The 15556-nt window shown below is 44.4% G+C and overlaps 1 protein-coding gene across 1 annotated transcript in view; it reads left to right on the top strand.

Annotated features, from left to right (window-relative positions):
- Window positions 1-15556, top strand: part of CSMD1 (CUB and Sushi multiple domains 1) — a 681511-nt gene that overhangs the window by 651766 nt on the left and 14189 nt on the right. Inside the window, 8 exon segments of the mRNA XM_042934172.1 lie at window positions 509-682; window positions 972-1145; window positions 2845-2918; window positions 5825-5936; window positions 8333-8512; window positions 9799-9843; window positions 12371-12532; window positions 14962-15074. Of these exon segments, the coding sequence (XP_042790106.1) occupies window positions 509-682; window positions 972-1145; window positions 2845-2918; window positions 5825-5936; window positions 8333-8512; window positions 9799-9843; window positions 12371-12532; window positions 14962-15074 (1034 nt within the window).

Here is a 15556-nt window from a genome sequence, read left to right as displayed (position 1 = left end):
CCATGCAAGTGCTTGGTTTTTAATTATTCGGCAAATGGGTCCACAGCCTATGTCTTTCACATATTATATCTTTATGTGTTAAAAAAACACAGAGCTTGCCAACTATATATATAAATCCAGAAGTCTGTATTCATGTCATATAAGCAAGCCCAGATTTGATTTGTTGTTGAGAACCATCATGAAAAGGCATACATTGAATACGAGTATTTCTTCCCTTCTTGGCCTTGTACGTATTGAGAACGTCATGTTCAATCCTGCTTTCTTCCACCGTGTGATATGTTGTGACTTTGCTGTGCTCTTATGTACTTGATCTAAATTAATGAAGAAATATTGGAGAAAAGTTCTATTATCTCGATGTGCTGTCTTCCTCAATAATTCTCGTATTAAAAGAAAACAACCCTAGGTAGATGTCCTTTGTGACCCGGGTAGAATTAAAACGTGCATCCTGTGAGTGTTAGGGTCGTGGTGGACGCTCCGGACGTTCAGTCTCGTCTGTTCTTTGAAACAGCTGTCACGTGTGGCCAGCCTCCTCAAGTACAGCACGGGAAGGTGGAGGGAGCAGATTTCCACTGGGGGTCCAGCATCAGTTACAGCTGCGTGGACGGCTTCCAGCCCTCTCACTCCGCCATCCTCTCCTGCGAAGGCCGTGGGGTGTGGAAAGGGGAGGTGCCCCAGTGCCTACGTAAGTCCCCCAGTAATGCTTGTTCCTGGGTCACGTTGCACTGGACCATGAGGAGCACCCTCAGCTCCCGGTGTGAGGAGAACAGCGACGTGTCCTCTATAGCCATGCTACCGTGTGCAAACGTTCACGCTTGAGACCTCCCCGCTCAAATGCGCATTCTGCCCCTCGGTCATTTCCCAGTTTAATAGTTGTCCCCAAAGATTTCGCAGACCCTAGTTACGCGACCCGAGTGGGCTGACCCGACGCGGCAGCTCCTATTGTTGGCTGACTGCCTTGCTGTCTCCAACAGCTGTGTTCTGCGGAGACCCCGGCACCCCCGCGGAGGGGCGGCTCAGTGGCAAGAGCTTCACCTATAAATCTGAAGTCTTCTTCCAGTGCAAACCTCCCTTCATACTGGTGGGGTCCTCGAGAAGAACCTGCCAGGCCGACGGCACGTGGAGCGGCACCCAGCCCACCTGCATCGGTAGGAACGTTGGCAAGACCACCCCGAGGGCGTTCGGGGGTGGGGACCCGCACGCTAAAATGGGACCGTTTGTGGCTTCACAGATCCTGTGCCCACAGATGGTTCGTTGGGCAAGCCCTCATCGGCTACTCCGATTAAATCCTACAGATCAACTTTGGACTTGAATTTAGGTCTTGTTTCCCTGTCTGCACCTCAAGCGGCAGGAGCATTCTTTCAGGGAAAGACAGCTTTGTTGAAGACACTGTCATTGCCCTTCTCCAAAGCCACCATCACCGGGAAGACGGCCTGGCTGTTGTTTGGGCGTCGTCCCCTTGGTGCCAGTCTGTCTTCACTGGCCAGTCCCTACTGACCCACCCACACCAGCAGTGGTGGAAGGTGACCTTGGAATATGGCAACGACACTTACAAGTCAGAAGACACTTTCCATATGATTTAAGCCCTGCCTTTTTATGTTGCATTTCTGTCTCCTAGAAAGGATTCAGATACAAGCTGTATTTGTCAAAAGTCAAATTCTTAGTGGCAGAGAAACATTACCCTTTATTTCTGTTAAGAGCAATTTTCTTCATACCTCATGGCTGCAGATTCATGTTGATTGATGGGTTAATTTTTTCACCAGCTGTACTGAGCCAAGGAGTAGATGTTCTGCATCTTTGTAGTAAACAATTAATGATCTATAGTCATGGTTTCTAAGAAATTGACTGATTACTACTTAAACACAAAGAGCTTCAGGAATAATTTCCTTGAAGCACTGCCTTTTTTTTTATTAATAGACATGTTTACTGCTATTTCATTTAAACCGTTGCTACACGGTTCCTATCTCTATACTAAGAAATGGTTTTCTTCCTTCCAATAGGTTAGTTTCTCTCGAAAACAATTTTTTTTGTAAGTTGGGTGATTTTTTTCATACGAGCATCTAGAGAGCAGCAAATAATAAAGCTACACGCTCCTCATTGCTCAAGTCCTACACTTTTGGGGAGAGAAATGTCACTTTTGGTCTACCATAGGCCTCAACTTTGAAGCACTAAATATAGTTCCCATTTTGAAGTCTCGAGGAAAATTAACTCAAGAAATTTGCAATCATGTAATGGATGACTGAAAGAGATGACCACTAGTGAACTCCTTAAGAACCGAGGGATCATAATAATTATTGAAGACAGCATATTAGTGGACCAACCAGTATACTATGTCTGACCAGAAAATGGAAAAGAGTGTTCATTCTGATACAGAAAATAATACACAGAGCAATTTAGAATCTGATAAAGAACTAAAGAGGAATACCTAAAGAAGTCTGAAAAGAAGATGAAAATAGCAATTTACTTTGATTTTTAACTTTAATGCAAAACATCTTACCTATCTGCCAAAATATAATTTTCTCAATTTTTTATACTTTGTCTATTTTTAGAGAGAGAGAGAGAGAGGGAGAGGGAGGGAATGAGCAGGGGCGGGGTGGAGAGAGAAGGAGAGAGGATCCCAAGCAGACTCCGGGCTCAGCGCAGAGCCCTATGCGGGGCTCGATCTCGGGACCGTGAGATCATGACCTGACCCGAAATCCAGAGTCGGGCACTTAACCAACGGAGCCACCCGGACCCTCCCAGTTTTCTTAAAATTTTATGACCTTTGAGTAAAAATGTTAGAATCCCTAGAGTAACCGTATCTGGCCCTCTTTGTTTTGTTTTGTTTTGTTTTTCTGTGCGCTTCAGATCCAGCTCATAACAGCTGCCCAGACCCCGGCACTCCACACTTCGGAATACAGAATAGCTCCAGAGGATATGAGGTATTCCATTTTTATTTCACCCTGTTTCCCTGTAAGTATAAAATGCAAGTGACACTCGAACATGTGCGCATGGCTTCACGTACCCTGATTCATCGTATATTTGCGGAGATACATTGATTCGGAGAGGATGCCCACGTGATATTTTAACCGTCAAAATTGGGATAGCTGGATGCATCTTAATTCACACAGTAGCAATTGTCATATTGATTTCTACTTGAAAGTTTGCATGACGTGATGTTTTTTGTTCGCTGAACTGTCGTGGCAGTTCTCCAGAGTGACTGGTCACTGAATAGCCACACGTAATAATACCCTGTTCAGTGACCCGATGCATCATGGGCAAATAATACTAGATTTTAGAGACAAAAACAGAAGAAAACGCATTCAGCCTCCTCAGCTAGTAGGCTTACTTTGTGATATTTCTTCTCCATGCCACCTCTGTGTATGAACTATTTGCATACTTGATATCACGTTTGACGTTCGTTTGCCTTTTTAAATAAAAAGTACATGAACGCGTTAGGTAGTATTTAGAGGAAAAACCAAAACTGGGAGGTAATGAACCTTGAAATAAAATGTTTCCACCATCTTAAGTGATCAAGTGACTTCACAGCTCGATGATGAGATGGCTTTGAAAGCCACAGTTAAATATGTGTAGTGCATTCAAGTTAGAGAGCCCACTAATTTAGAATAAAAAGCCTTTTCTCTTCAGCCACTTCACTGAGGCTTTCCTGAAACCTAACATATTCTTTCTTGGTTGGCTCTAACACACCTTGGCTACTTCCTGATGGCATTCCTATACCCCCCAGAGGAACTTGTCGTAGGTACCTATGAGGCACAATCTGGCGTATTTTATGTTAGGTGTCGAATATGGCCCACTCCTCAGGGAAATGCTTACTGGCATGTAGAAATGTCATGCCACATATACGCCAAGGCCTGCAAATACTATACTGAGTAATGCTCTCATTGACTCCCCACGGGTTCCTTATCTGCCCTCAAAGAGCCCACGTGAAGTCCACATTTAGTGACTGCACTCGGCATCCTATCCCTGGGATCTATCTTAAGAAACTAATAGGAATGGATAAATTTCTCACTCCTCTGATGACAAAATCAAGTTACACTAACAAGAATGACAGGTTGGATCCAAAAGCAAGATTTGCTAATACTTGAAAGACACAGACGCCATCCTTTAAGGAGATGGCTAACCCTGTCAGAGGAATCGTCCCAAAATGTTTCTTGTTTCTTCTTTCGTTTTCGTCAGGACACATTAAGTTGTGAATATAACAGAGTTTTGTTTTCTTCAGCACTGCGTTCTGCAACATGCTCACGCAGAGTGAGCCGCTTCGGTTTTAGAACATCCCTTGTCATGCTGTGTTCATTACGCAAGTTAAATGCTGCCCTCCAGTCTCCGGCGGGCCACGTCCCATCAATTCATAAACACCAGGTTAATTTACAGTGATCAATCTGGACTGGCCAGGCATCTTCTGCTAAAAGATACTCTATTGAGAAGGACACTGTCTTTTCCTCCGAACAGTACCTGATAGAGGCTCTCTCTTTTCTTCTTGCTGGTAAATAACGTCGCGTATTTGCCAGGAGGTCCGATTGGGGTCAGTGACATCCTGACAAGGAAATTCGATGGAGGGTATTCCTGATAGGTGATGGATTACTCTTTACCCATCTCTGCATCTCAAATCCGTTATTCCTTTGCAGTTTAGGTAAATTTGATTTTTTTTTTTTCTGTATAAATTCCAATCTCTACTTTCAGGTGCCAGTGGTAAGGAACAGCTTGTTTATTTTTTACTTTTTTTCTGACACGCTTCATCACTATTCAGTGCAGCAACTATTGCCCCATGTTTTACTCATAGTTCTTCTTCCCAAAATCCCAATGAGGGAGATAGGGACTGACCCAGATGGGAAGACACATGTAGAGGAATTAAGGACCTGGTTTGAATCCTCTGAGCAAGAATCAGGTGCACTCTTCACCTGTGCACTTACATGGCTTCATAATTCATGCCTTAGGAACCCACTTGGTCCCATTCCGAACCACAGGGTGCGCAAAGCTGCCTTCCAGGCGTAGACCACCTTTCTGTGAGCGTACTTCTCTTCCGTTTTCTGTTCTCCCCAACCTGCATGTCCCGGATATAAGTGATCGGTGACCAGGGGAGATCATTGATTCCCTTCAACACATGACCATCACTGATCCTCAAAAAACATGTCTACAGACCGCTGGGAACCTTCCCTTCAAGGCATTTCCAGTTAGGTTGGGGAAGTAGATAAACATACAGGTGCTTCTAGGACATTGCAGTAAGAAGCATATGATGCATCCTTGGAAGGTCAGGAAAGAATGTGCAGAAGTGAAAGTTAGCAAGATATCAACAACTAAGGGGGGGGGGGTAGGTGAGGTTGTGAAGGTCTATTGGGAAGATACTTCAGGCATGCGGGTGGCAATAAAGAGTTCAAGTATCTGCTGCTTCGGGAGGATAGACTGAGTTTTGAGAGATTCTACGATAGAGCAGGAGCTGGCCAATCCCCAGCAGTGTCAACAAAAGCAATTGGGTAAAGCCAACACCTTAAATAGGGATAGCAGGAAATAATGGAAAAGGGAAAAAAATTATTATAATCTGAAGACACAGAGGGCCAAAAGGAAAGACAAAAACCGTTCTTTCGTCACCCAAGTAAACTCCCTCTTAAATGACCACAGTTCTCTGTACCTGCGTGTATCCTCACCTCGTGCATTGAGCAACTCAGCCATAACACACAGTTGAAACGTCCATGCTGGCTCAAACAATGGCCTGACATGGAAGAGAGATGTCACTCGCGTGTCTTACCCTGGAATGAGCTTTCCAGCGTGATGACATTGTATCTCGCACGTCCGCTCCGCCTCTGAAGCCCATGTTGGATTTCCTCTCTAGGTCGGAAGCACCGTGTTTTTCAGGTGCAGAAAAGGTTACCACATCCAAGGTTCTACGACTCGGACTTGCCTGGCAAATTTAACTTGGAGTGGAATACAGACAGAATGTATACGTAAGTGTGATTTCTTCCACCGCAGCCAGCCACAGCCTATGTGTTCTCGAACCTCTGGGAGGCGTTTGCCCTCAAGGGAAATAATGAGGAATTGCCTGATTTTTGTTTGTTTGATCATTTCTAATTCCCTAGACCAGAATTTCTCAGAGTTTGATTCCCTAGAACTAGCAGCATCAGCGTCACCTGGGAGTTGGGTAGTGATTAAAATTCTCAAGCTGTGGCCCCAGACTTTGGGAATCAGAAACTCAGGGGCTGGAACCCCAGCGGGAGCAAAAAGGAGGGACAGCATGCTATCATCACCCAGCTCTGCAGGTGATACTGGGGCACGCTAAGGTCTGAGAACATGCCCTAAACCAAACACAAGTGAATGACATCGGTAACACTCACAGAAAGGAAACTTTCTTATCCATGCTATTATTCTTCTAGAATGTTTACATTAGATTATTAAAGAGAGGGTAAAATGGATCATGAAATATGTCATGATATTAATAGAAATATCTTAAATGTTATTTTTTTATTTTAGAGAAAGAGCGAGCAGGGGAGAGGGCGGTGGGGGGGGAGAGAGAGAGAGAGAGAGAGAGAGAGAGAGAGAGAGAAAATCTCAAGCAGGCTCCAAGCTCAGTGTGGAGCCTGAAATGGGTCGTGATCCCACAACCCTGGGATCATGACCTGAGCCCAAATCAAGAGTCAGACGCTCAACCGACTGAGCCACCCAGGCGCCCCTTAAACGTTATTTTTGAAGTCCATATGAATTTATCATTCAAATTGTTATGTAGGATAAAATTTTATTTTGTGACTTAATCATGAGAAATAGAAAAGATATTGTGGGAACAATTCATAAGTCAGTATTTCACCCTCTATCAGCTTAATGAAATAAAAAATTTTAATCTTACTGTGTTAAATAAGAGAATCAAAAAAAGTAGAATGTCATGAAAAATTCTTTTAATGGTGTATAAAATGTGATTTTTGTGTATTTATCAGTATTATCAGATGTATATTTAATTCAAAGCTATCATCTCTAATACTCTAGTCAAATGATACATGTGGATATTATGTGTGCACAGATATGCATATATATGTGTATATATATTTGCATATAGACTTGTATGTCTGTGTATATGTACATATACAAACACGTGTGTGTTTGTGTCTGTGGATCTTGGAGCTTGCTAATATCAGGTATTCGTATGTTGAAAGTTTACTGAAGCAGAAAATAGTATGATACTTAAAACAGTTGCATTCATAATTTTAGTGTTGTCAACTTGTTTTATAATCATCTGCGAAGAAGTCCATTTCTTGAGACATACATAAGAAGTTACTTGAGATTTAAACATTGCAATCTTACTTACTCCTAAATTACATTTTAAGAGAAGTAAGAATCTATAACATTGCACTCAGCTTTCTAAACATAAATCAAATTTTTACCAAAATTATTGACTTAACTCAATAACAGCCTTGTTAGCTGCCATCAGACAAAAATCAAGGCATATTTCTTTTTTGTGGGGGAGGCTGGGTGGCTCAGTTGGTTGAGCATCCAACTCTTGATTTGGGCTCAGGTCATGATCCCAGGGTCGTGGGATCGAGCCCTAAGTAGGGGTCCATACAGAGTGTGGAACCTGCTTGGGATTCTCTCTCTCCCTTTGTTCCTCCCCCTCTTGCACATGTGCAGTCTCTCTCTCTCTCTCTTTCTCTCTCAATCTCTTTAAAATAAAAATTGAAGGGATGCCTGGGTGGCTCTTGGTTAATTAAGCATTCAACTCTTGACTTTACCTCAGACCCTGATCTCATGGTTCGTGGGTTCAAGCCCCGCATTGGGCTCTGCACAGTCCGTGCAGAGCCTGCTTGGGATTCTCTCTCGCTCCCTCTCTTTCTGCCTCTCTCCACCCATCTTGTCAGGCTCTTTCTCTCCCTCTCAAAATAAATAAATAAACTTAAAAAAATTAAAATGAAATATAAATTTTAAAAAAAGTGTATTTCTATACCTGTGCCGATCTGTGTGTGTTTAGCTTATAGGGTTGGTCTTTTAAGGAAATGTGACATATCATTTATCTTAATAGTATGTCAGAAGTGATCTATTTATTTCAGTGCTCTGATTTATATTCTAAATTTCTACACGTAATTAATTACACACACTTATATGCAGACAGGGAGAGTAGAGAGAGGAGGGGGCAGGGAGGGAAGGATAGGTAGGGAGAGCTGGCAAATCCCAAGTTTTCATGATGTTAAAAGTTTCAGGGAATATTGGGGATATCTCAAGATACCATACTCTCAATTTTAAGTTGCAGCCTGACTTTGCAGCCACTTCCAGATTTTGCCGTAGTTCCTTATTTCTTTAGACTCTAACTCTATCTTACGCAACGTGCCAGCGCTTCCTAACAGAACGCGTGCCGTTTCAGCCCACGCCTGCAGACAGCCAGAAACGCCAGCCCACGCGGACGTGAGAGCGATAGACCTCCCCACCTTCGGTTACACCTTGGTGTACACCTGCCATCCGGGGTTCTTCCTCGCGGCCGGGTCTGAGCACAGGACGTGTAAAGCAGATATGAGGTGGACGGGAAAATCGCCTGTCTGTAAAAGTAAGTCGCTGATGAGGGAGTGAATGCCCCTCCCTGCCGAGCCCCTAGCAGGAGCATCAACTGCCCATCGGGCTAGCTTCCGTCGTAAGATCCATAAGTAAACAGCATCATGGAAGTGGTGTCGGTCACCCCAGCTGAATCTGTGCTTCATGTGGTGAGCTGTGTGTGTGAACGTGTGCGTAGTAAGTGTTTGGTACAACGGAGGCATAGTCTAAGTAGACATGTAGGTTTTACTATTTGCTATTCACACTTGAAGCCGCAGAGAAAAGCTGTCTGGTTCAAGAAAAACATCATGCGCTAAAAGGCCAATAATACACACCATATTTTTGGAAAATATATTTTTTTTTTGATGAAAATGGGCAAATATCGCCCAGGATTGGTGGATATATAAACGAAGCCGTTATTTTTAAGACCACAGGCTGTTTGGTGGCGGGATATACATCTGTGTATTCTTTACATTGGTTCAAATTACAAAAGCGATTGGCACGAAGGTGATGCATTAATTACCCACGTATTTGTGTACTTACAAATGAGAGCCCCAAGACAGGGTCAGATCTGATGACAGCTGAACTTTGAGATTCCCCACCAAACACAGATTACACACGCATCAAATACTACATGGCATAAACACTAAGTATGGAGTGTGATAAAATCTGTGACTTTAGTTTTACTCTCTGGAAGCCTATTTATATTTCCAAATTAGGAATTCTTGTCTCCCTTGCCCTTCTCCATCAGATGCAGAAGAATACGAACTTTAAAAAGGTAATTTGTAGTTTGATGCAGACCTATAAACGCTAAGAGATTTTGAGTTAAATCCAACGTGATAGACCAAAGTAAACGTCCTGCAAGGGAAACAATTTGGTGTTATTCAATATCTGTCGATTTGTACTTCCGTTGATTTGGGTGAGGACTTGGAAAGTCAAGAGAGGCTACGAAATCTTAGCTGTTCTGTATGCCACCTTTCACTGGTGGCTAGCATATCCCAAATAGGATCGAGAAAATGGATATCAACCACCCTCGTTTGCAAGGCTCTCTGTTGTAGCACACCACACAGACATGCACCTGTCACAGCTGCACTGGTTTTCACCATTAAGCTCCGTTTTTTTTGACAAACACAAAGGATACTCTGCTGTGAATGTAGGGGTTTAAATGGATATGTAGAAGACATTCCTATTTTGTACCTCCAAGCAATCTGGAGAAAGGAAAATTGCCTCAATTTGACATTTTTTCAAACTTATTCAAAAATAAATGTTTTTGAAAATGATAATTTGTCTTTTTACTTGTAGGTAAAGGAGTGGGAGAAGTTAATGAGACAGTTACTAAAACTCCAGGTTTGTATTCCAGAACAGTCCTAGATCTCAACCACATAAGCGATTTGTTCTCTACTCTGTACAGGGAAACAGATTTTAACACGCAGACTTCCGATTCCACTAGACCGTGAGCGGGTTAGCGATCCAGCCACCTAGCACGCCGAGCCCACACACATTTCTTTCTTTCCTGACGGTGGTTTGTTAACGGAATGACAACACTTTACTTAAGACGAGAACCTGCGGCACGATCACACACGGTTTCATTAAAAGGTGCCTCGGGCATTGTGTGGGCAGAAACGGACTCGAACTGTTGATCACAGGATGTGATATAATGGAGAGCCTTATAAAGAGGGTTGCGATTCTTTCCTCTAAACCGGAAGCTGATGTGAATGAGGCATTGGGACAACGTCAGCTGTTACCTTGAGCCGATCGGATGTAGAGCTCCATTTTTTCCCCCGTATCTCCATAATCCAGGCATCCTCTGCCTCCCAACGTGTTAATTATTGCTTTTTGTTGTATGTGGTGCCTTGCTAGATGCATCACACAGAAAATCGAAAGATGCAGTTCTGTTTCGTAAGCGACATGCTTACTGCTCCAAATCCTCTGTGTTATAAAGTTAGAGACTCTTTTCATCATGCACTGTGTCCCCAACTTACAATGTAAGTCAACCTTTTTTTTTAACAGATCTAGAAAACTTGCATACATATATAAGGTCATTTCCCTAGTAGTTTCCTTATTCGACTTTGAACACCGATCTTTTAGACAGGAAGGTCTGTCCTGACATCAGATGCGGAAACCGTATGTGTAACGCTCTCGTTGAGTCACAACGCTGTGTTAAAACACCGCAGTCTCAGCGGGGCCAACGTCCCGACACGATGAAAGGAATTTTTCCAACGTACGCCATGAAGTGTAAAAACTCCTTCTTAAAATCGCCATTCAAATGTTATTTACAAACCGAATACGGAAATCAATAGTCTTTATCCAGACAACATTGTCCGCAGTGAAAGGAAACACAATCTGTTGCTGTGATGGTGTGTTTGTTCTGTTTTTGTTTGCTTATTTTTTTGTTTCAGATATTGAGATACTTGCATACTTTATTTTGAAGGTGCATCCATCCTCATCAGTCCACCTTCTCTCATTCCCTCCGAGGGGACTTGCTAATTGTGGTTGTCTGTCGAGGTAGCACGTCGTAACAAATCTCTGCTTGCGGCTGTTGTGTCACGCTGCAAACCAGCAGCAACAGAGCAGATGAGAAGGCCCCCAGGGATCACCGTCACCACATTGCTGATGGCCATGTTGATACAAGCAAGCCAGCTCTGGGACGCTGGTTACACCTTCCTGCACCCAGTCAGGCATGACCCATTCCTCTGATACACCAACAAGAGCCACTCGTCAGTGACGGGCTGGAACCAGTACATTCATAGCTTCAGCCGAGTGGGTACATTCTCGTGTAGGGAAAACAACCCTGATAGGATTCTAAAGCCTGTTAATTTTAGTGAAGGAAAATACAGTCTTTTCAGGTTTGCCTGAAAACTGGGCCCCCAAACGGCCGCTGATAGACAGGCAGAAGTGTTGAACGTCCCTTATCAATAAGCAGCTGTGTGCGATGTCGTGTTGGTATCGTAGTTTTTAACCTTTCCTAAACTTATAAAAAGCACTATGATCGCAAGCTGAGTCTACTGAGAGCCACGGGAAGGGCCGACGCTCGCTCCTTCTTGGCTGCCTCCCTAGCTGGGCTCAGTTTCATAGGCACAGCCGAGCTGGCAAGACAGGACGATGGCCAGTTGTGCTGAAAGGGGCACATGAACGTAGATAGTCTATGTGTGTCCTAGAAATTGGTTCCAGCAAGTGGATTCGCTAAAAAACTTGATTTAGGGAGAAATGCATCTTCACGTACATCCGTGGCATTTGACATCGTTGCCTCTAACTTTCTTAGCAATCAGGGATGTTTTTCACAAGAATAGAAGAACGTGGGTGGGTGGGTTGGGATCTCCTTGTGAGATAAAGACCTCCCGCCCCAGAGCACTTGTGTCTTTATGAGCTGGGTGGGCGCCCTTTACTGCCGCTTTGACGTGCAAGCTTTCTGAGGGCAGGCAGTTCCTGGTGGATGATACGTGCCAGCTCTCTGAGCTTTCTGTGTCTTCCAAAGAGTCGACCTGGATGTTAACGAACAACCGGTCGTGGTTTCCTGGATCAGTCTAACATCTTATTATTAGACACAATAACCTCACCTCATATCAGTCACTCTGGTTCACCGCACCCTCTGGCCTTGGCAGCTCCGTTAAAAAAGGAACGTTTTGGCACCTAAAGTATTTCTCCCACAAATCAACACATGGACGTGGGGGTGCATCTCACAGCAGTCTCCCTCCCCATTCCATTTCCATTGCATACATGCCGTAGAGGGGCTGGGATAGGTCATCTCTGTCCTCATCACCATCATGATCTGTGATCTCTCACTCAACACGTATTATGCCTCTGTGTTGTAGAATATCTAAATTTAATTTTTCTGTGTGAGCTAACATTCCTCTGGTTTTTTCCCCCCCCACAGTTCCTTCAGATGTATTTTTTATTAATTCAGTGTGGAAGGGATATTATGAATATTTAGGGAAAAGACAACCCGCAACTCTAACAGTTGACTGGTTCAACGCAACAAGTAGTAAGGTGAACGCGACCTTCCTCGAAGCCTCGCAGGTGGAGCTGAAATTGACAGGTAGGCCCTGAGGAGTTTCATTTTCCTCAACGAAGAATGTGGGCCGAGGCAGACCCTCTATCTCCTCACAGAGGCGGGAGCTACCATTTATTAAATGCTCATTAAAATTACATTGGCTTTGCATAAACTGTGTCTCATGGGATCCTCTCGATAGCCATGGTAGGTTGGTATTCTCATTTTTAAAGATTACAGAACCAGCCCAGAAAAGCTAATTAATGTGCTTGCGATTATGCATGTGACATACTAAGTCAAAGATGTAAGATTTATATCCAGAGCTACATGTCTCCAAACTTCATTGTGTCAGTATCCTTGTTTTCAATTCACGGTCCTCGTGAGATTTATTTGTCATCCTGCTGTTAAAATAAAAGCAGCTCTAATTTATATGCCAGGCCCCATTTTACGTACTTAACATATATTATCTTCCTCATTCTTACGTCTGTCCTATGATATGAGCATCTTTATCAGACACATTCTTTACTGACGAGAGAAGAGAGAAATAGAGAAAGAGAGAGAGAGAAAGACCCAGAAAAATGAAGTGTCTTTGCTAAGGTGCTTTGGTAGAGGTAGAATTTGAACTCAGGAATCAGGATTTCAGCACTTGGAACCTCGAGTCCACACTCTTAATAAGGGTATCGCCTTTCTGACTATATAATGTCTTTTAAAATCTTCTCATTTATTTCACTTCTCACAGCTATGTATCCTTGTCTGTAGACCAACTCCAGGAGGGTAGGGATTTTCTCTGAGCTATTCTCAAGGCCCAGCCCTGGGCCTGAATACCAAGGGGCCCCGAATGGCACCTGCTCTTTCTCCAGCCACTGGAAAGTATGATGGCGGCTCAAGATCCCCCCCTTCCTCACATTCCCCTTTCCTGCTTCCTGGAAGTGGAAAACGTCCCAATATACATACTGTGGATTGAGGAAAAGCGAAATCATTTCAACTCCGAGAGGCTTAGCAGGCACCTATCTGTGAGCCCACGGTCTCGCAGCCACACGCGACTTCCTACGTCGAACCTATAAGTGGAAAAGTGATTAGGCCACGTGCCCAAAGGTACCCGTCATCAAAATCCACCCAGGAACTTTTTGAAACGTCCAGATCCCTCAGTCTTCCCCAGCTGCCTGGCTTAATCTTTCTCCTGGTAGAGTTTGGATTTATTCCTTTCTCAGAGAAGGTGGCTCCCCGAAGAGGGAGGGAGGAGGAAGGCAGAGCGTGCAGAGCCAGCCGCGGCCACACTGAGGCCCTGTGGGGGTGGCTGTTTGCCACATGAGACCGTATTTCATCACGTCTCCCTACAGCGTGTAGCCCTGGGCTTCAGAGTTTTAGAGGTTGGATGTAATGCCAACACCACGGAGCTGCTGAGGGCGAGAGGAAGACCAGCCCAGAAGGCCCGGGGCAGTCCCTCTTGTCAGCTGGGCCCCGCTGGTTCCCCTCCACCCCGTGTGCGCGCCAGCGGAGACCGGGTCCTGGGACAGTAGAGATTAGCTTCTCTAGTTAGTTAGCAGTTAGTGTGAATTAGTAGCTCACGGCCGCGTTTTCTGGAACGGGCAGCAGCATCTTCCTTTGACCCCGTGTTCTCGGCACGGAGGACATTTTGGTTTTAGGTTATTATTCGTTCAGTACTTGTTTGTTTACTTATTTACCTACTTCCTCCATGGGGTGGGGAGCGAGCTCTGGCTGTCAGCGCAGTTCCCGCCTGCGCCTCGCCGCGTCACCTCATCTCTGGGCCCTACTGTTAAGTGTCATTCTCGCCGCCTCACGGGAGGCCGAGAGGTGTGACTGTGCGGTCTGTCCTGCCCAGAACCGCACCGGCTACTCAGGGATGCTCGGCACGATCCGCTCGCCGTGCTGTTCACTCTGTCTTTAGAAGGAGCCATATTTAGGGGCACCTGGGTTTCAGTCAGTCGAGCATCCGACTTCGGCTCAGGTCATGTTCTCCTGGTCCTTGAGTTTGGGCCCCGCGTTGGGCTCTGTGCTGACAGCTCAGAACCTGGGGCCTGCTTCGCATTCTGTGTCTCCCCCCTCTCTGCCCCTCCTCCATTCTCTCTCTCTCTCTCTCTCTCTCTCTCTCAAAAATAAATAAACATCAAAAACAAAACAAGAGGTAGCCATATTAGGGCTTCTGGCTGGGGTCTCTTTGTCCTCACAAATGACCAAAATATGAATTTAGAAAGCTAGATTAAAACAATAATATAACTGAGTGTGTATAACCTTTATTCTTTCTGTGGGATAAAGACGTCGAATGCAATGCAGCGGATGGGTACGTGGAAAACAGAAGTACTGAGGCTCAAATATAAAAATAACAGCAATAATTTCCATTAGTTCTGATATTGTCCTCTCTGTACCGTATTCCAAATCAAACGGATTGAACGCCTGAGTTATTAACCCTTGTGAAATCCTCCAATGTAAGAATAACCGACTTTGATTTTCCGTAGGTGTTTACAAGAAGGAAGAGGCTCACTTACTTCTGAAGGCTTTCCAAATTAAAGGTCCCGCAGATATTTTTGTAAGCAAGTTTGAAAATGACAACTGGGGACTAGATGGCTATGTAAGTACTTCCTGTGAACGGTCGTCACGCAGGGACAGAACAGGCACTTAGACCCACGTCCTGTATGTAACCCCACATTCCACCCCAAAGTCTGAACATGGCCATTGCGTAACCGCTCTGACAGTTCTAAAGAAAAAGTCATCCCCAGATAGAAATTTAACGAGTGCCACTAATATCCTTCTTTGTAAGTTAACCATCGTTTGTGTGCCGACTCACTGTCCGACATAAGGGTATGCGGCCTCATGTGATGCTCCCCAGCCAAGAGTGTGTCACAAAGTGAGTTTAACATGACGTAGGTTATATATGAATTCCTGTATCTGTCCCCCTTTACAACCCATGCACATGTTCTCGATTTTACTACCTGTTTCGTGGTGAAAATGAAATAGTGAGGATTTATGTTAGTCCTAGTTCACGTGTGTCTTTTCCAGTTTTTAACTACTGACGTGTCACTGGAAGGAAGGACACAAGGCACCATATTTAAC

Source organism: Panthera leo, chromosome B1 (genome assembly GCF_018350215.1).
Source record: "Panthera leo isolate Ple1 chromosome B1, P.leo_Ple1_pat1.1, whole genome shotgun sequence".
NCBI lineage: Eukaryota > Metazoa > Chordata > Mammalia > Carnivora > Felidae > Panthera > Panthera leo.
This window is presented reverse-complemented; position numbering and strand designations above follow the sequence as displayed.